This window comes from Ailuropoda melanoleuca, chromosome 1, assembly GCF_002007445.2.
Source record: "Ailuropoda melanoleuca isolate Jingjing chromosome 1, ASM200744v2, whole genome shotgun sequence".
NCBI classification, from domain to species: domain Eukaryota; kingdom Metazoa; phylum Chordata; class Mammalia; order Carnivora; family Ursidae; genus Ailuropoda; species Ailuropoda melanoleuca.
In genome coordinates, this window is record NC_048218.1 from 108320646 (window position 1) to 108340803 (window position 20158).

The 20158-nt window shown below is 43.9% G+C and overlaps 1 protein-coding gene across 15 annotated transcripts in view; it reads right to left on the reverse strand.

Moving 5' to 3' along the window:
- Window positions 1-20158, reverse strand: part of MED12L (mediator complex subunit 12L) — a 361057-nt gene that overhangs the window by 294995 nt on the left and 45904 nt on the right. The window contains exon 2 of one of the 15 annotated variants that reach the window (XM_034664540.1): window positions 13536-13627. The exons of the other annotated variants lie outside the window; for them this stretch is intronic. Within the exon in view, the coding sequence (XP_034520431.1) occupies window positions 13536-13544 (9 nt within the window). The 5' untranslated portion in view covers window positions 13545-13627. The remainder of the gene's footprint in view (window positions 1-13535; window positions 13628-20158) is intronic. 15 annotated transcript variants of the gene reach the window in all.

Genomic DNA, 20158 nt, shown 5'->3' on the forward strand with positions numbered 1-20158 from the left:
TGACCTGAGGATGTCTGTAGTCCCCAATGAGGGGAAATGGGCTAGGATGGGGATCTTTAATGGCATTCGGCAGCACTAAGAAACCCAGAACAAGAAGTAACGTGTGTTACAAGAACTCAAACAACAAACTTTTATGACGCTTTGCTCTGAAGGCCTTTGCCAAATCTAATCAGGCAAAAATAGAAGAGAGAGTCCAGATTTTGGAACAGCATGCCTCTAAAATCCCCAAGCCAGAATCTGTATAGGACACAAATAGATTCCTCTTGCACTAGCCCTGAACCTCTTCAAAGATTTTTCCAAATAAGAGGATAACCACCAAAATTCTGACAATGGTTCTCACTGAGATTTAAACTGGCTCTGCCACCTCGAGTCAATGATTTTTACGAAAGAAACATCAGCGGCTACTTTTCCCATTTGCAAAGGTGAGACAATTAAAACCCCAAAACCTTGGGGGCGCACCCAACCATTAATCGGGGTCTCATTCTTAGGCCTGTGTTCTGGGCACTAGATCCACAGTCAAAGGACTCCTTAGTAAAAGGTTGATGAATTTCACATTGTACAAGGTGGGGAATAAAAAAAGAAGTAACTGTTGGGGGAAAGGAGGACACCCATGAATTTAGGGAGTTTTAAATGTATGTATTTGTCATCAACACCATAAGGGCAAAATATTGCATACGCATGGGTGAGACCTAATAATTACTGAGCCAGGAGACAATGCTGGCTAAGAATACAAATTCACAGTCCTCACCTGGAGCCTTCGGCAGCAGCACACCTGACCAGGTTAAACCAGAACTGATCCCAAAGTAACCTCAACATGGAGAAAGAAGGACTCTCACACCTTGTCATTGGTTTCTACTAAAATAGTAAGCCTTAAAGCAATTTTCGGGAGACAGATACCCAGAGACAAACAAACAAAACCCTAGAAATTGTCCCATGTTCATACAGAAGGCCAGGGTTCACTCTGCATTTTTGTATTCTATACTGACACGAAACTTGGATCTTCAGGGCCTTGGGTGAACTCCAAATGATTCCATAAATCTCACACATTTACCTTGAACTTCACAGAATAATCTTATTTTTTGGATCACTTTCAAATGTTCAATAAAATGTTTCACTGGGAAAGTGAAAACATTTTGATGCTAGTTTGGAAACTGGTTAAGCTCTTTCTCACTCAAGAAAAAAATTTCAAGAGTCACCTGGGTTGCTCAGTTAGTTGAGCAACCCGACTCTTGGTTTCAGCTCAGGTCGTGACCTCAGGGCCCTAAGATGGAGCCCCCAGTTGGGCTCTGCTCTCAGGTGAAGTCTGCTTGAAGATTCCCCCCTCTGCTCCTCCCCCCACTTGTGCCTGTGCTTTCAAATAAATAGGAAGAGAGGGAGGGAGGGAAGAAAGGGGTGCCTTGGTGTCTCAGTAGGTTAAGTGTCCAACTCACGTCATGATTTCTGGGTTGTGAGATCGAGCCCCACGTGGGGGCTCCACGCTCAGCACAAGATTCTCTCTCCCTCTGACCCTTCCCCCTGTTCGGACTCATGCTCTCTCCCTCTCTCTCTCTCTGAATGAATGAATGAATGAATGAATGAGCCAACGAACAGTAAAATCTTAGAAAGGTAGGTAGGTAGGACAGTGGGTCTGTCGGTCAGTCGGTCAGTCAGGACAATTTCCAATGACCTTACCAAAGGCAGATAATAAATGCATGCAAACATACACACAGATGCACACATACGCAAGCACACACATACTTAACCTCCTCCAGACTTCTCCTCTAACCCACAGAACATGTGCAGACATGCCCTATCTCTTTAGTCACCTACTCGTGTCTAACACACTAACTCAATGACTGTTCAGTGAATTGGACAGAAATGTCCACCAGGAATGGTAATGCCACAGAAATAGAAAAATGTCCCCCTATGTGCTAGTCAGGCATACAAGTTAGCTATGGTCTTACCCAAACAAACAAAAATTTTAGAAACAGCTTTATAACTATTTTTCCTAGCCTTGCCCAACTTCCTGAAAAGAGCATTCTCCCAGATCCCTGAGGATGTCTACAGATCCCAGTTTGAGAAATGAAGCTGTGATAATCCCCAGCATGGATATATTTAATGGTCTTTAGGTAACACCTAGAGATGGCAGATATAAATGACCCAGAAGATAGGGGAATAATCTTTCTCTCCTCATCCCTAACCAATTCTATCTACACTTCTCTCAAAACATGTCTCACATTTATTCCTTTAAAATTCGACAGTCACCTCTCTAAACTGTGGCTGCCATCACAGTGGGCCCTGGCACTACTCCTCATGTATTTCCCTTCCTGTTTAGATTTTTACCTGAACCCAACCTGCCCCCAGACCCTGATGAATCTTCCTCAAACAAATGTTCTTTTCTGCCCTCCCTTATTCACAAGCCTCAGAGGTTTTCCACATTTTCCCTTCTTTTCTCCAGAAGGGGCTAAAGAATGGAAGCATCTAACACTACCCCCTCCTAACCCTCAGTGACATCTGCAGGCTTTCTCTCCACCTCCAAATCAAAACACAATTGCCTCAGACAGGCATTGAATGCCTTGAACAATCAAGTTCCACCTCTCAGTCTCACTTCCATCCTAAGTGTTAAAATCACACAGATTTGAGTTTGAATGCAGAGCCCTTACCTGTGATGGGGAACAAGGTAGCTGACCTCTCTGAACCTCAGTTGCTTTCTTTGAAATCAGGCAAGAATAACCCACAGGGTTGAGGTTATGTAAGACAGAACGTACAAAGAGTTTAGCACAGTGCCTGGCCCGTATTAAGTGCTCTATAAATGGTGGCTGCCGTTATAAAAACTGAGAGCTATATTTTATTTTTATATTTTAACTCATTTAATCTACTTGACTATTATATTCTTTCCAACATAAATCATCTTTTCAGCCTCTAATGCTTACATAATGCCTTTCCCATCCCCTGGAGTGCATTATCATGAAATCTTTTGCTTTCTTCAAACCACAACTCAGGGCTCCCCTTCATTCAGTCAACAAATAAATAAATATACAACATTGTGCTAAGTACTGGGGGTTCCATAGTGAGCAAATTACAAGCAATAAATGCCCCCAAGGAGAAATACCACCTGCTCAGGATGCACATAATAGGGGCTCAGAAATCAGACAAGAATTCCCGAAGAAGTGGCCTTTGAGTTGAGCTCTGAGAAGTAGGAGTTAACTAAGAGGAGGACCTTATAATGGTAAGGTTGACATTCTGCATAAAGTGGTACAATATTAACTCTAAGACGGTGAAAAGTTAGGGATATATATTGTACTTCCTAGAACAATGACCAAAAGCAAAACAAAAAACCCACAACATGAAGAGGTATAAATAAAATATCAATAGTAAATTAAAATTATAAAAAATAATTTAATAATCCAAAAGAAAGAGACACGAAAAAAATAGTAAAATGTTATACCTAAATCCAATCATGTCAAATTATTAATGAAATGATAATTAAATGTTAATGGACTAAGATTCCAATGGAAAGACAGGGATTGTCAGAATGCATAAAAAGCAAAACCCCATGGAAGCAGCCCAAGTGTCCATTGAGTGACGAATGGATAAAGATGATGTGCGATGGATGGATGAATGGATGGATGGATATATAGATATAGAATGGAATATTACTCAGCCATAAAAAAGAATGAAATCTTGCCACTTGCAGTGACACAGATGGCACTAGAAAGTATTATGCTAAGCAAAGTAAGTCAGAGAAAGACAAATACCATTTGATTTCATTCATATGTGGAATTTAAGTTATAAAGCAAATAAGCAAAGGGAAAAAGAGAGAGAGAGAGAGGAAAACCGAGAAACAGACTCTTAACTATAGAGAACAAACTGATGGTCACCAGAGGGGAGGAGGGTGGCAGGATGGATGAAATAGGTGATGGATTAAGGAGTGCACTTGTGCTGAGCACCGGGTGTTGTATATAAGTGTTGAATCACTATATTGTACAACTGAAACTAATACTACACTATATGTTAACTACCTGGAATGTAAAATCCTTAAACGACAAAGCAAAACCTAGCTATCTGCTACACTTTAAGTATAAAGACAGGCACCAGGCTGGTTCGGTCATGACAACATGCGATGCTTAATGTTGGGGTTGTAAGCTGGAGCCCCATGTTGGGCATAGAGTTTACTAAAAATAATAATAAAATTTAAAAAAGTAATTTTTAAATAAATAAATACATTTAAAGGTGATAAGTTGACAGTAAATGGATGGAAAAAGATAAATATCATGCAAACAATGAGCCTAAGACGGCTAGAGTGGCAATGTTAATACTGGACAAAGTAGAATTCAAGATAAAAAGCATTATCGAAGATAAAGTAGGACAAATCATAATGATAAAAGGGTCAATGCCGCAGAAAGGCACAGCAATCACAGGCATACATGTGCCTAACAAGAGGAACAGGAATAGCATGTATAAATCCTGTAGGGTTGGAAAAATGAAAGAAAGAATGCTGTCATGCAGAAGCAGAAGGGACTCAGGTGTGACCAGAAGCTGAGCTACGGGTGGGGACAGATCACACAGGGTATTATGAACCAAGTGAAGGACCTCTGTCTTTATCATAAGAACAGTAAAGGGTTTTATGCAGCGGTGACATCATCCCATCTGAAGGTCTGCAGTGTAGACAACCCGATTGGAGTTAGGTGAGAATAAATGGGAGACTTCAGGGCAAAGGGATTAGAACTAGTTACCAGACTCCCATAAGAGTCAGGACATCAGGGGGCGCCTGGGTGGCATAGTCATTAAGCATCTGCCTTCTGCTCAGGGCATGATCCTGGCGTTATGGGATCGAGCCCCACATCAGGCTCTTCCGCTATGAGCCTGCTTCTTCCTCTCCCACTCCCCCTGCTTGTGTTCCCTCTCTCGCTGGCTGTCTCTGTCAAATAAATAAATAAAATCTTTATTAAAAAAAAAAAAAAAGAGTCAGGACATCAGATGATGGTAGCTAGAACCAAAATGGTGGTGACAGGGATAGAGAGGAGAGAAATATAAAAGGCTACTTAAGGGGGCGCCTGGGTGGCTCAGCTGATTTAGCGTCTGCCTTAGGCTCAGGTCATGATCCCAGGATCCTGGGATCAAGCCCCATGTCGGGCTCCCTGCTCAGCGGAAAGCCTGTTTCTCCTTCTCCCTCTGCCTGCCACTCCCCCTGCTGTNAAAGAGAAGAGAAGAGAAGAAAAGAAAAGGGAGGCTACTTAGGAGGGCTACTCAACTGGACTTCTTGAAGTGTTGGATGAAATAAGAAGAGGAGCAGATTACAAGTTCAGTTTTAAACATAAGTTTGAGGTAGCAAAAGAGACAAAATAGTTTTATAGGCACTTAAAATACATAAGTCTAAAAATGCAGATAAGTCTAGGCTGGCCCTGTAAAGTTGTGAGTTGTCTGCATAAAGGTAGTAACTGAGGCCTGGGGTGGCAGCTGAGAGCACCTAAGGAACGGGTAAAGTGAGAAGAGACAAGGACCTAGGACAGACCCCACGGAACATGCAGTACTGATTTAATGGCCAGGGAGGGGAGGAAAAGCCTTCAAAGAGACATGGCATGGCCAGAGAAAAGAGAAGGAAACCAGCGGTTTTAGCTCAGAAGCTGAGAGAAGACGGTGCTTCACCAACAAAGAGATCAATATGAGTAAGAGCCGCTGGGAATGTGGCTGTCACTTGTGACCTCAGTGAGGGATGCGTTTGTGAATGACGAAGGCAGAAGCCAGACTGGAAGGAGCAGAGGAAGAAGTGGGAGGTGAGGGAGACAGAGAGCACACAAGATGCTTTTGGAAAAGTTTGGAGAAAGAGGAGGAGAGAAATGGGAAAATGGGGCCATAGGGTAGAGGGAGATCTAAGATGGGAGGGCCTCATGCATGTTTTAATGGCACCAGAAAAAAATCCAGTAAAGGATATGATGGAAGACAACAGGAAAAAAGGGAGATGGTTGCTACCTTGAAGTTTCTGAGAAAACCAAAAGGGACACCTAGGACCTCCTGAGCCAGGACTCAGAAGGCAAAATCTAGTCCCAGACCAACCAGGGATGTGCATAGGAGGACCCAGAGATAGGCCCTGCAGGCACACTGTTATAGGTGGACTTGTGTACCCCAAAAGATATGTCAGTCCTAACGCCTGTAACTGTGCATATGGCATTATTTGGAAATAGGGTCTTTGCAGCTATAACTAAGTTAAGATGAGGTCATACTGAATGAGGGTGGGTTCCAATGCAATATGGCTGGTGTCCTTACAGGAGAAAAGATGAGGGAAGAAAGAGGCAGGATGGGAGCTGCGCTGCCAGAAGCCCAGGAATATCTGGGGCTACCAGAAGCTGGAGGAAGTGAGGACAGATCCTCCCCTAGAGGCTTCTGGGTGCAGCCCTGCCCTGAAGAGGACTTTGAGCCTCCAGAACAGTGAGAGAATAAACTGCCATTGTTTGAGGACATCTAGTTCGTGGTATTTTGTTATGGCAGCCCTAAGAAACTAAAACATACATCCCCATAGGGAAAGCAGGAGGGGAAGCGCTGCTCTATCCCTCACGGCAAGACTACCCTCCGACATCACGATCCAAGCCATTTGGCAGAATCAAGTGGACCACCACTGCAAAAAGCCTACAGAAGCTGAGAAAATTCCACAACAGTATCACCAGGCTCTACGTAAGTGGACACCCCGGCCAGCTTCCCACACCACAGAAACAGGAACGGATTAATTTGGATCTCTTTTAATTAAGGTGTCACATAATGCCTGAGAAGTTTAAAAAAAAAAAAAAAAAAGGAGAGGAAGGTCCCCCATTGCTGCCAAGATGCCACCAGCCTTCTGAAGAGGGCCAAGAGAGGAGCCAAACTGACTGAAGGGAACAAGACTCCCCTATAAGGCAACCTAGCACTTCCCCCACCGCCACCAGCATCTCCAACACCAGGGCCACATTTGTATCAAAGCCACATCTGAAACTCAGCTCTTTACATCCACCCTCATCTACGTTGCTATTAATATTCACCCCATCCAAACCACACCTGCAGGCCATCAATCAGAAACTGGGGGGACCTGGGGGGAACCAAAGGATATGAGCTCAACAGAAAACAGCCAGTCCTTCACACCTGTACAGAGGAGCAGGCAAAAAGACAAGAAAATCAGAGCAAGAGGGGCGCCTGGGTGGCACAGCGGTTAAGCGTCTGCCTTCGACTCAGGGCGTGATCCCGGCGTTATGGGATCGAGCCCCACATCGGGCTCCTCTGCTGTGAGCCTGCTTCTTCCTCTCCCACTCCCCCTGCTTGTGTTCCCTCTCTCCCTGGCTGTCTCTATCTCATAAATAAATTTAAAAAAAAAAAAAAAAGGAAAATCAGAGCAAGAATACTACCACTGGCCATTAAGCAGCACGTTCATGTTCCTCTTCATAACCAAGTGGCTTAGACAGGATGGTCCTCATTTTACAAGGTGAGAAACTGAGGCTGAGAGGTAGGCTGAGGATCAGGCCTCGAGTAGACACAATGTGTTCCCCAAGAAAATGAGATCTTTGGGGAGACCAACAAACCTACATCGGAATCCTGGCTCCCATTCCCATGAAGTGGACGTACCTGCACCACTCACATGCCCATTTTAAAGAAAAGGTAAAAATCATGTGAGGCACTCAGCACAACAGATACACACTACATTTTTTTTAAGATTTTATTATTTTTAAGTAATCTCTACACCTAACATGGGGCTCGAACTCACAACCCCAAGACCAAGAGTCGCACACCCCAATGACTGAGCCAGACAGGCACCCCTCACACTAAGTATTTTATTTATTTTTTTTAAGATTTTTTATTTATTTATTCGACAGAGATAGAGACAGCCAGAGAGAGAGGGAACACAAGCAGGGGGAGTGGGAGAGGAAGAAGCAGGCTCACAGTGGAGGAGCCTGATGTGGGGCTCAATCCCATAACACCGGGATCACGCCCTGAGCCGAAGGCAGACGCTTAACCGCTGTGCCACCCAGGTGCCCACACTAAGTATTTTAAAAATGGAATCATCATCATTATAATTATAGATCTTTTGTATGACCAGCACATTTAGGCCCAAATCATACACATGACCAGGTACTCAGTAACCCTCCAATGAAGTGGATGGAAATGTCCACCAAGGAGTTCATTCAACACACACAGTTTTTAGAGCCGTCAATTCCCCCAAAACAACCCTCACCCTGCCCCTAAGTGGCCTGGTGAGACAGGCAGTCCCTCCTCATTTTAAAGTGGGAGGGAAGGGAGGGAAGGGAGAAAAGAAAGAAAAGAAAGGAAGGAAGGAAGGAAGGAAGGAAGGAAGGAAGGAAGGAAGGAAGGAAGGAAGGAAGGAAAAAGAAAAAGAGAGAGAAAGAAAGAAAAAGAAAGAAAGCAAGCAAGCAAGCAGGAGAGTAGGGGCACCTGGGTGGCTCAGTCAGTTAAGTGTCTGCCTTTGGCTCAGGTCATGATCCTGGAGTTCCAGGATTAAGCCCCAAGTCAGGCTACCTGCTCAGCAGGGAGTCTGTTTCTCCCTCTCGCTCTGCCCCTCCCCCTGCTCCATCCTTCTCACTCTCTCAAACAAATAAGTAAAATCCTTAAAAAAAGGGGGGGGGGAGTTTTTTATTCAAATTATATCTAAATATACTTAACATTTATTTCCCTTATCTAAATAATTATATCCATTAATTCATATTCAAATCAAATGCATGTCATCTTCCAATATCAAACACCTGGATGTAGCTCTCAGAAAAACTAAGAAAACTGCCAGAGAAAAATACTTGAACTTTTGGATTTGCATGATTATAAAGGAGGAAAAGTAATGCATCCCGTAGTCTGTCCCACCCAGAATTGTATTTAAGGCAGCCACCAAAGACAGGTTTCTCTTTAGAGCCCCCCACTGCTCAGGTAAGTCACAGCCCCACACGATTCTTGCATTGTGATCACATCTCAGGTAAACTCTTGCTGTAAATCATATTTTTCACTTAGCGCTGGAATCTGCCTCCCACTGTGCTAGGTGACTTGAGGGCAGAGAATATAAACACAAGCCGTGGTTTCTGTTCTCTGAAGTTAACTGTCCAGTGAAGTGACTCACACTTACCCCCTAACCTGACTTCTTTTGTTATCGTTCTACCTCACACCTAATTACATCCCGGACCCCATGCGAGGCACACACCTGGAGGAAGGATCGTTGTGCAATTTCTACCAAAGGAACTGCAAATGCATAGAAAGGAACACTTATTGGGTGAGAGGGATAAAATGGGTGTAGGAAAAATCCGGTGAAACTGGAGATCACCCTTCCCGCCTGGAAGAGAAGGAAGAGAGACTGGAAGCTTCTCTTTTTCGTTGGTAATGATGGCAATTTTGTTCTTTTGTTCCAGGTCAATTACTGGGAAACAGGCTATAGCTTTGAGTCAAGAAAACAAAAGTCCACCTTAGAAAATGCTGTCTGAAAGCTAACGTCTGTTAACATCTCTCAGACTCCACCCTTTTTATTTTCAGGAGGCTTGCTCATTCCCACCTCTTCCAAGGAGCTTAGCCAACCATCCAAGCAATTCTGGTGATGACCCACCACCAAAGTAGCCCGGGAGGAGGTGAAAACAGGTACCGAGGGCAAGACCTAAAGTATGGGACAAGCAGTATAAACTGAATCTCCACAAAGACCTTCGGCCACTTCGGGCCAGAAGCCACAGGGTCAATGTGGAGCGGGAGTCTTAATTCACTTTCCTTGGCAATAAAGTCATTCAGGATACCCATGATATCACTAAAGACAGCACAAAAATGTTACTTGGAGGTCCCTCAAGCAACAGGACCCAGCACCCTAGCTGAACAGGGTCCAAGAAATCTGAGCATTTTCCACAGTCCTCTCACTGCCTTTGACCAATTTGTCACCAACTGCCAATTCTTCTCCAGTCCTATTTAAAGCTCTGATCGGTCGCGCTCTTTTTACTTCAAGCTTTGGTTACGAGAGCCACCTCCCTCGCAGCCTCCCCGACTCCACTCTCTCCCCCACCAGATTTATTAGGCATGAGCTAGTGAGATAAATCCGACAGCAGGACCACGTGAGCTCCTCACCACCCCCTGCAGCCCAACCTGCTGGCACTCCAAACCTGATCTTCGGAAGCACGACACCCCTCCTTACCCCTGCGCCTCACCACTCATCCTACCTTCAGCTTTTTCTTATGAAAGGGTGCAACATGTCCCCATTCACTCAGCTCCTGCCCCTCCCACCCTGCTCCCTCCAGTGAAACCTCCAAGCATTCCAATCCTCTCTTTTCTGAACTCATGCAGCATTTTTAGCCTCACTATATATAGAGGATAGTTAAAACACAGGCTCAGAAGTCCAACTCCAACTCCATCATTTCGCAGCCAACTGACCTCGAACAAGTTAAGTAAGTCCACCCCCCACCCCATGCCTCAGTTTCTCCACCTGTAAAAAGGAGATAACAGTACCCACCTTAGAGGTGCTCGTGGGGCTGCCAGGAAACCAAGCCTGCAAAGCACTCAGGATAACGAACACAAACAACACTGGCTCTTGTGACATAATGCAGCACTCTACACACTGTACTCAATGTATGGATTAGTCCTCGACTTTCAAATAAATTAATACACCGGTCATTTTCTAAATGCTTTGTGTGTGTCAGTGAACCAGATGTTACTTTCTTGAGCAGCGCCTGAGAGTGTGGTCCACAACTGTTACTGGCCCTCAAAAAGAAAGTTGCAAAAACTGAGAGTAAGAGGTTGGAAACTTTTACAGCCATTTGACATCGCCACTACATTCAAGCTGTATTTTTCTAGTAAGTCATTTTAATCATATTTCTATCAGTCTGCAACAGATTGAAAATTAATTTAAAAAAAAAAAAAAACTTGTCCCTCAGCACAGATATTTTGAGAAGCACTGTTCTAGAGGGGACAGAAGCAGACTTCTATTTCTTTTCTACACCCCCACATCACCTAGCACCGTGGGCAGTATGTATCAAGTACTAAGTAAATGAAAATATAACTTCAAAAACATTTTGATTACTTAATAACTTAAAAGCAAATCTCATGTGAGTAGTCAAAATGTAAATAGTATCTCCAATTCATAAAGAATCTTTTTTTTTTTTTTTAAGACAGAGCTGCCATTTAGTCTAACACTGACAGAGGAGTAAAAACGACTCTGACCCCAAAAAATATTTTCCACACTGCCTACTAACACACCACTGTGTGAAGCTTTAAAAAAAAACAAAAAAAACAAAAAAAAAAACAAGAAACAAAAAACTGAGCAACGTCAATTAACCTTCCTCACAGAACTCAGGAGAGAGGTAAATTATTTAGCAATGCCTTGGACATAATTTTGAGAGCGCACCCCCCCCCAATATCTTTATGTAAACCAGAGTTTTAGCAAAAAATCCCAATGACACTTAAGACCAAAGACATTTTTATTAGTTCTTCACTGCTGCCAATGCCTTAAATGGTCCTAATCTCAACCACCTCATTAGATTAATCCATGAATGAAATGGCTGGAAAAGGAAAGCAGCAAATTCTACCAAATTTTAATTGACAACAGGCAGCATTTGCATAGCTGTGGCACACTGGATGTGGGCTGAAGGCTAAGTTTGTTCCTGCCGAGGAAAATCTCTGCACATTAAAACTGACTCTGAAAATGCCTGTAGAAAACTCGAGATAAACAGGGAGCCCCATGTAAATCCTGCCTCCCCGCCTCTCTGAGAGGCAGTAATCTAGAACACTATGCATAAAGTGTCACTCCCCTGGGGATCTCAATCCCCTGGCCCCAGGGCCAAGTCAGTCTTGCTCAGCAGATATCCTTGCTCTCTCCAGCAGTTTTAAGCTCTACTTCTCTAAGCCCCCCAAAATCTACAGACATGTTCAAGTTTATAGACTCCATGTACTCTCACTTTACTGAACTATAGACAATTCACCGGAAGATCATGTCCTATTTCCCATCTTTGTGCCTTTCCTCATACCATCTGCTCAGAAGGCCTTGTCACCTGGAAAACACCCCCATTCCTGAAGACTTTTCTAATCTCACAAAAAAACTGACCCCTCCCTCATTTGTTCCCAACACCCCACTGAAACTTGCAATGACTTCACCGCCCAGTGAAGAGGTGTGTCATCCCTCCAGTCAAAGTCCCTCAAGGGCAGGAACCACATCTTATATATCCTGGCATTCCCGTGCCCCATACCAGGCTTCTAATAACCATTGGCTAATAATGACCATGTGGTTACCAGATCCTGTCAACATATATTTAACTTTTACCATTTACCAGACTCTCTCCTGACATCTGGTGATCAGTGGGAAATAGAAGGGACATAGTCCCTGCTTCACGGAACTTACACTAGTTGGGAGACAGAGCAGATAAGAAACAAACACAAACTGCATTGAGTGCTGAGGAGAAAACAGGCACTTCGCAGTGATAGAATAAGGCAACCAAGCAGTAGGAAGCACATGTGCAAAAGTCCTGGGGAAAGAAAATGCTAAACTAAGAGACCACTAAAGTAGCTGGAACCTCACCCGATGTTACCTCTCCCCTTGGGCCACTCATCATCCTATACCCATCTCCCTAACAAGTGCCCTCCTCAGAGCTCCTGCTGACAGGGTTCAGGATGTGCAAGCCCTGAACAGTTCCATCCTCAGTCTGCCTGCTTCTCCATCTCTCTGCACACTTAACAGGTAATCACAGCCATGATCTGAAATACCTATGCACATATCACACCCAAATCCAGATTTCCAGCTTCCACTACTATACACTCTGATCTTGAATCCTGACAGGCATCTCAGATCAAACACATTCAGAAAGGATCTTGTTCTCTCCATCCCCACCTTCACCACCCTTGGAAAAAAATTAAACAAGTTATTTTGTTCCCTACAGCATGTTGGCTTTGGGACCACCATCAATCTTCCCACCCAATTGTGTGAGCCAGTGGCTCTCCAGGTATAAGTCCTCTGTGGTTCCCAAGAACTTCCCAACAACAGGTCTGTGTGAGGCCAAATTTTCTCCAGATCTTTCAACCAAGATAATATATCGTAACAGACTGAATGTAGAACTAGATGTGAGAATCTAGACATCAAAGAGATTTGCAAAAAAAGTAAAACAATGCCATTGTTTTCACTAAATTTTTTTGTTTGTAAAAAGTTATTGTTCATAAGAAGATTTTTATTTTTATTTTTTTTGGTCAGAGAGAGCACAAGCAGGGGGAATGGCAGGCAGAGGGAGAAGCAGGCTCTCCATTGAGCAGGGAGCCTAATGCAGGACTTGACCTCAGGACTCTGGGATCATGACCTGAGAGGAACGCAGACACTTAGCCGACTGAGCCCCCAAGCGCCCCTAAAAAAACATTTTAACAAGAAACTGGTTTATTACCATTAAATGGATATATATTTCTAAAGTTTTTCAGTTTTAATTTCTAATAAAGTAAATATCAAGATATAACCGACAAAAACAAAAGCTCTACGGGATCCTCAATAATGTTTAAGATTGTGAAGAGGCCCTAAGATCAGAAAGTTTGGGAACTGCTGGCCTCATCTAAAAATGTTGGTATATTCTTGTACTCCTCTCTCTTACCTCGCACATCCACTTTATCAATTCTGCCGCCAAATAATCTCTTAAATCCTCTCCTCTTTCTTCCCAAGCCCTCTTGGCCAAAGAACGGGCTCCTGAAAGATATCCACACCAAATCTCAGAACCTGTAAATGTTACCTTATTTTGGAAAACGTTCTTTGCAGATGTAATTAAGTTAAAGATCTTGAGATGAGATGATCCTGGACTACCCAGGTAGGCCCTAAATCCAGTAACAAGTGTCCGTATAAGGCACACCCAGGAAGAGACACACACAGAAGGTCAGGTGAAGACAGAGGCAGAAATCCGACTGAGGGGGCCCCAAAGAAGCCGAGGAACACCTGGAGCCAAAAAAGGCTGGAAGAGGAAGGAGGGGGTTCTCCCCTAGAGCCTCCAGAGTGAGTGCAACCCTACCAACACTGCCTTTGGACTTGAGGCCTCCGGAGCTGTGAGAAAATAAACTGCCACTGTTTTAAGCCATGTGGTTTGTGGAAACTTGTTATGGCAGCTGCAAGAAACTAATACGTCCACCCTCAGGCACGGAATGTCAGGGACCGAGCTAGGCAGTCTCTCTACCTCAATATGGCCCACAGAGCCACTGTCACCTCAAACTGCAAATATGAGTCACCTTAAATCTCACTCCTTGAACTTCACACCCTGGAATGGCACCTCACCAGCTCCACTATAATATCCAAATGCCTCAACACAGCCTACAAAGGCCCCATAACTAGATCCCACCTTTCCTTCCTGCTCCAGCCCAGCTCCCCGTTGCGTATCCCACACCATGCCTCAGGCCCACAGCCCAGAGCACATCACACATTCCTTCTGGCCTTTTGCACAAGCTGCTCCCTCTTCCCCAAAATTAATTTTCTTCCACATCCTCAGCCCCATCCACTCCTACACATCCTTCAAGTCCCTGACTCAAAATCTCCTCTATCAGGTCCTGTCAAAAAAATGGGTCACCCCCTCCTGTTTCCACAGCACTTTGTACATTCCTCTCAAAGAATATCTGAAACATTGTATTCCTTATGTACAAGTCTATCACTTCCTCTAGACCAGGGTTTCTCAACCTTGGAATTACTGACATTTGAGGTCAGATAATCCTTGGGGGGGGGGGGTGCCGGTTCAGAGTACTGATGAATGTCAGAAACATTCCCGGCTTCTATCTACTAGATGCCAGGATGGGCATGTATATGCGCATACACACAGTCCAACAACCCAGATTTCTGAAACTATTGCCAATGTCCCTAAGGGGAAGGGGAATCACCCCAAAATGAAAACCGCTGTTCTATATTGAAGTCTTTGGGGGCCCAGGACCAACGTTCCCACCATTTGTTTATTGTTACATTTACTCACAAAAGAAATCTTGAGTCCTAGATTTGGGCCAGGTGCTGTACTCAAAGCCAGGGACACAGAACATAAAAGTACTAAAAGAAATAAAAAATTTCTTTTTTAAGGGGAACATGGGTGGCTCAGTCAGTTAAGCATCTGCCTTCGGCCCAGGTCATGATCCCAGAGTCCTGGGATCGAGCCTCACATGGGGCTCCCTGTTCACTGGGGAGTCTGCTTCTCTCTCTCCCTCTGCTACTCCCCATTTGTGCTTCTGTGTGCTTGCCCTCTGTCAAATAAATAAATTTTAAAAATATAAATAAAGTTTCAGGCCCTATCCTCATGAAGCCACAGCTGGCAAAGGGCCTACAAGGTGCTCAATAATACTGGCTGAATGACTGAATTTGTTTGGCGTGTGTGTGTGTGTGTGTACAGTAATATTTCCCTCAAAACATGGAAAATAAAACCCAGCGGCTAAAATTCTTCTCCTCAGGGCCATAGCATTTCATAACTTGGGGGTGGGGGCGGGGAGGGTGCATCCATTTATATAGAGCACAACATGTAAGTGCTGCTCCCTGGAAGTAGGCAACTGGTACCACTTGTCTATTTGTATCTCCAAGAGAGCTATGCATAAATAAAGGAGCATCTCAACCAAGGAAATTAAAACTAGATGGGATTGATCCCCAACACACAGAGCCCACAAAGGCCAATGCCAGAGCTATCTACACCAGAGGCCATAGATAGAGCTGGGAACCTTCCACTGAAAAACACAAAGACAAGAATGCCTGAGCTTCCAGAGTATTCTTTCCTCTGCCCAAGAGACCCCATTCAAGATTCTGGCAAGCTCAAAGATCAAATGGTGAGCTAAACAGTCCCCAGCTCTCACAGAGACACTGGGTGCCCCAAAACGCAGAGAAATCCTCACCACCAGGACAACGCAAGGGTGTTTACCAGAAGTACAGGCTGTGTACAGAGGGGAGGCCAAGTAAAGTTCCAAGAACAAATCAGGGCACACAAGTGCTGGGCCCAGATCTGCCTAACAAGTCACTTTAACCTCTCTGGGACTCCATTTCCTTTTGTATTAAATGAGAACAACACAACTTTAAGTTCCCTTCCAGCTCTAAACATTCCTGGTTTCCCCCAAAACTGGTACAGACCCATAGAATCTTCCTCTCCAAATAGAACAGGTCAGGGCTCTTCCTTCCTTCCCACCTAAACCTTTTATGACAGAAATGGAAATAAAGCCATTTCCATTTCCTCTAAGCTTCTTTTTTTTTAATTTTAAAGATTTTATTTATTTATTTGACAGAGAAAGAGAGAACACAAGCTGGGGGAGGGGCAGAGGAAGAGGGAGAAGCAGACTCCCCACTGAGCAGGGAGCCCAATGAGGGGCTCCATCTCAGGACCCTGGGTTCATGACCTGAGCCAAAGGCAGACAGATGCTTAAGCGACTGAGCCAGGTCCCCTCCTCTAAGCTTCTGATAGGCACTGGGCAGAATTTACTGCCTAACAGACAAGATAAAGGTGCTCTCTGTCTCTTGCTATATACCCATTAATCCAGAGAGTAAGAGAGTTCTGGAATGTGCATTCTCTGGAAAGGGGAGGGGAAAAAAAAAAAAAAAAGGAACGGCATATGCTGTGATGATTTCAGGTGCCAATATATAAATGAAAAGTACCATAACGGGGGCACCTGGGTGGCTCAGTCAGTTAAGCACCTGCTTTTGGCTCAGGTCATGATCCCAGGGTCCTGTTGGGCTCCCTGATCGGCTTCTCCCTCTCCCTCTGCCCTTCCCACGGCTCGTGTTCTCTCTTTCTGTCAAATAAATAGAATCTTAAAAAAAAAGAAAAGAAAGAAAACAAAAACAAAAAAGAAAAGCACCATGACAACATCAGAATGCTTTCAGCTACAGGAAATCGACAACTCGTCCAAAATGGCTTCAACCATGTGGACATCTACTGTTTACTTCATGAGTCCAGGAGAAGTGGTCCTAAGGTCAGTTTAGTAGCTTAATTTTCATAAAGCCACTCACTTGCCTCCTCTTGTGCTTGCTTTTCATTCATAGACTTGTTGCCTCACGGGCACAAGATAGATGCCCTAGCTCAGACTATCATACCCTCTAATTACTTTTCCAAGGATAGAAAACTAAGGAGCTATCAGAGCATTAAGAGAAGTCATTCCCCCCACCCCCGTGCCTGCACTTTTTTCAATGAGAAAAAGTTCTTCAGAACTCCTAAGTAGATTTCCACTAAATCTCTTTAGCCAGAATGAAGTCATATGCTCACTGCAAGAGGCAAGAGGGGTTAGGTAAGTGAGAGTCTGGCTTTGAAAAAAAAATTTTGTGGGAAGCTGGTAAGGGAATACTGGGATAAGAATGATAGTCAAATACTCAACAAAGTGCTGCATACAACTATATCCAGGAGTGTGCTGGTAAGCGTTTAACAACTATCTTTAAAAAAAAAAAAAAAAAAAAAAAAACCTAATTTGTAGCATTTGCCCATGTCGTTGGTGTAAATATGCTAGACTTCAAGATACCAAAATGATATGAACCAGTGGACAAAATTCTCAAAATCTGAATAATCAGTTGGTACAAATCTGCTCTAGCACAGCAGTGAATTTATACCTCACATCTGGTAACAATTTACGCTTACAATACTCCTTCACATTCAAAGCAATCTAGATGATTAGGTAGCCTTCCCAACTCATAGGTGAGGAAAAGGACACAGCACCCCAAATCACACAGTGCAAGTGGCAGAGCTGGAATACTCACATAAGAGCCCTAACCCCAACCTCACCACACTTCCCGCAGCATCAGGTGCATACGTGTCTATCCCTACACCCTACCAGACCCCTCTGTCTACTCATCAGCTAAAGGGGTTCTAGCTTAGTTTGGAACGAACAACAAAGGCCCAATCCTGCACACTCAACCAAAATTACCTAATAATTATTCCTTAAATCATTTCCTCCAATAACAATAGTAGTGCACGAGTATTTTTACAGCTTGAAATAAAGATCAGTACAAAAGGAAAACAATCAGCCCTAATCCCATCCTTGAGAGATAACAATGGTTTGCATGTGGTTGATAAGCCCTCCAGATTATGTAGGCATATATATATATATATATATTTTTTTTTAGGTAACAATCATGCTCTTTTGTAATATAATGATATTTTTATTATGTAGATTTCCCTAAACAGAGAAATCAAAATCCAGAGGACAGTTAATAAACTTTCTTGTCACCATCACCAGCTTCAGACATTATCTAAAGACAATTAAAAGTGTTTCCATGTTCCCTTCTCTGCAAGGAATGTGTAGGAGATAGGCACCTCCCTCTACACTGCCCTTAGACTTCTTCCCTCCACGTGGCTTGCCCCACGCAGACTGAGGTCAGCTCCTCCCCAGGCTAAGTCTGCCTGCTCCTTTCACTCTGCTCGGAGCACACTGTGAAGAGAACTTTTAATCGTGTTCATTCTTAGGGACCCCTCCAACTTCTCTACTCCCTGCCTAGCCAGTCAAGAAGCCTCAAAAGTGGGGTTCAGAACTTCAGTAAAGGACAACTTTAGAATACACCACAATTCTCGGAGTTTCCACTTGCACTTACTCCACCCTCCTTCCGCTTCATTCTCACGTGTATGTGCACACACCCGCAAGAGGCACGGGCTGAACTAACATCCTAGGATTCTGTTCACCCTCTCCTACCTAGTGCTCACCCAACACAGTGTGCCTTCCAGACTTCATCCTGTGGGTCCTCTAACTTCCTAAAGGATCACACTTCCTCATCACAGTTGCCAGCCTAAGTGAAAAACCCAACAGGCTAACGGACAGCGGCTGTACCCGAAATTAATGGCTTTACATGAGTCCCCAAAGAGCCCAGTTGAGAGCCCAGGCCCACAGTCAAACAGAAAACCCCACTGCCCTGAACAAGTCCAAAAACATCCTCATGGGACAAAGCAAGAACTGCTCCCCAAAGCCCCATTTTAGCCAAGTGCACAAAGAAGGGATATGTGGGTATTTCAAGGGCAAGGCAAGGCATTCTACTCTGCTATAAACCATGAACAGCTGTTAAAAAGAAGCCTATTCTGGGAACCATGGTTATTAGAACAGAACTTCATGGGGAAAAGTAGCTAAATTCATTTGCACTATTTTGTACCAAAAGGTACTAATACTTCAGATGGTATATTTGTCTAAAGATTTTAATACATCAAATAGTGGGAAGCAGCTAGCAAATAAGGGGGAGTCTGGTTTACATTTTCTAAAGATAAAGACAAACCGAAGCCATTTTTCTCAAACTTCATATATTTAGGAATCACCTGAAAAGCTTGTTTAAAATGCAAATTAATCAGCCTCCTTCCCAGAAATTTTGACTCAGCAAGTCTGAGGTGGACCATTATATGTGCAGGTTTAACAAGCATCTTTGACGATTCTGCTGCAGGTGTTAGCAGACGCTGAGAAATGACAGCCACTTGGGTTTCTACTCATTGGCCACAAAGTTTGGGTAGCAACACTTCTGTGAGCAGCAGGAAGAAGCAGGGCCTCTGACCCAGTGTTTCCTACACTGATTCCGGCCTAAGAGTCTCATGAGACAAAAGTTAAACATACAGATGTTCCTCCCAGAACACTGGTATTCAAGGAGGTCTACGATAGGCCCAGGAGCCAGCCAATTAATCTCAGGAGGAAGCTTTTTCCCTTTCTCTTATGGTCCCCCAGGCAACTGGTCAACCCGTCCTCTTTTCCCAGGCAACTTTAACAACACCCTCCCTCTCAAAGATTATGAAGAAACAAATTTTCACCTCCCCTCACCCCACCTCCCCAGCTGTCTCTAAAATAACCATTTACTGTGTTTTAAGAGCTGTACATGCTAACAAGAAAATTAACAGGTTTTGCCAAAATAAAACAAGCACTGGGGCAGTTAAATGTTATAAATATGACTGCTCATTAAGAGTTCTACATTTTATTAATTTCTACAAGAACTATTTACTGAGCACCTAGTCTAATCCCAGGCACTAGGCAGCTCAAAAACTGTGACCACCACAGACAAGCCCCTGTTCTCATGCAGTTTACATTCTAGTGTGGAAAACCATGGGGAAAAACAGCAACCATATTTCAGTGACCAGCACTGCAAAAACCCATTAACACAAGATAATGAGCTAGCAAGGATGAGGAAGGATGGGTTACAAGGAAGGCTTCCTTGAGAGGGAGTCTCTAAGAGCCAAACAACAGGAAACATGACTACAGGGGCAGTAAGGAACAGGAACATAGACACAAAAGAGCTGAGCCTGTTGGCAAGAGAGAGAAGTGGCCA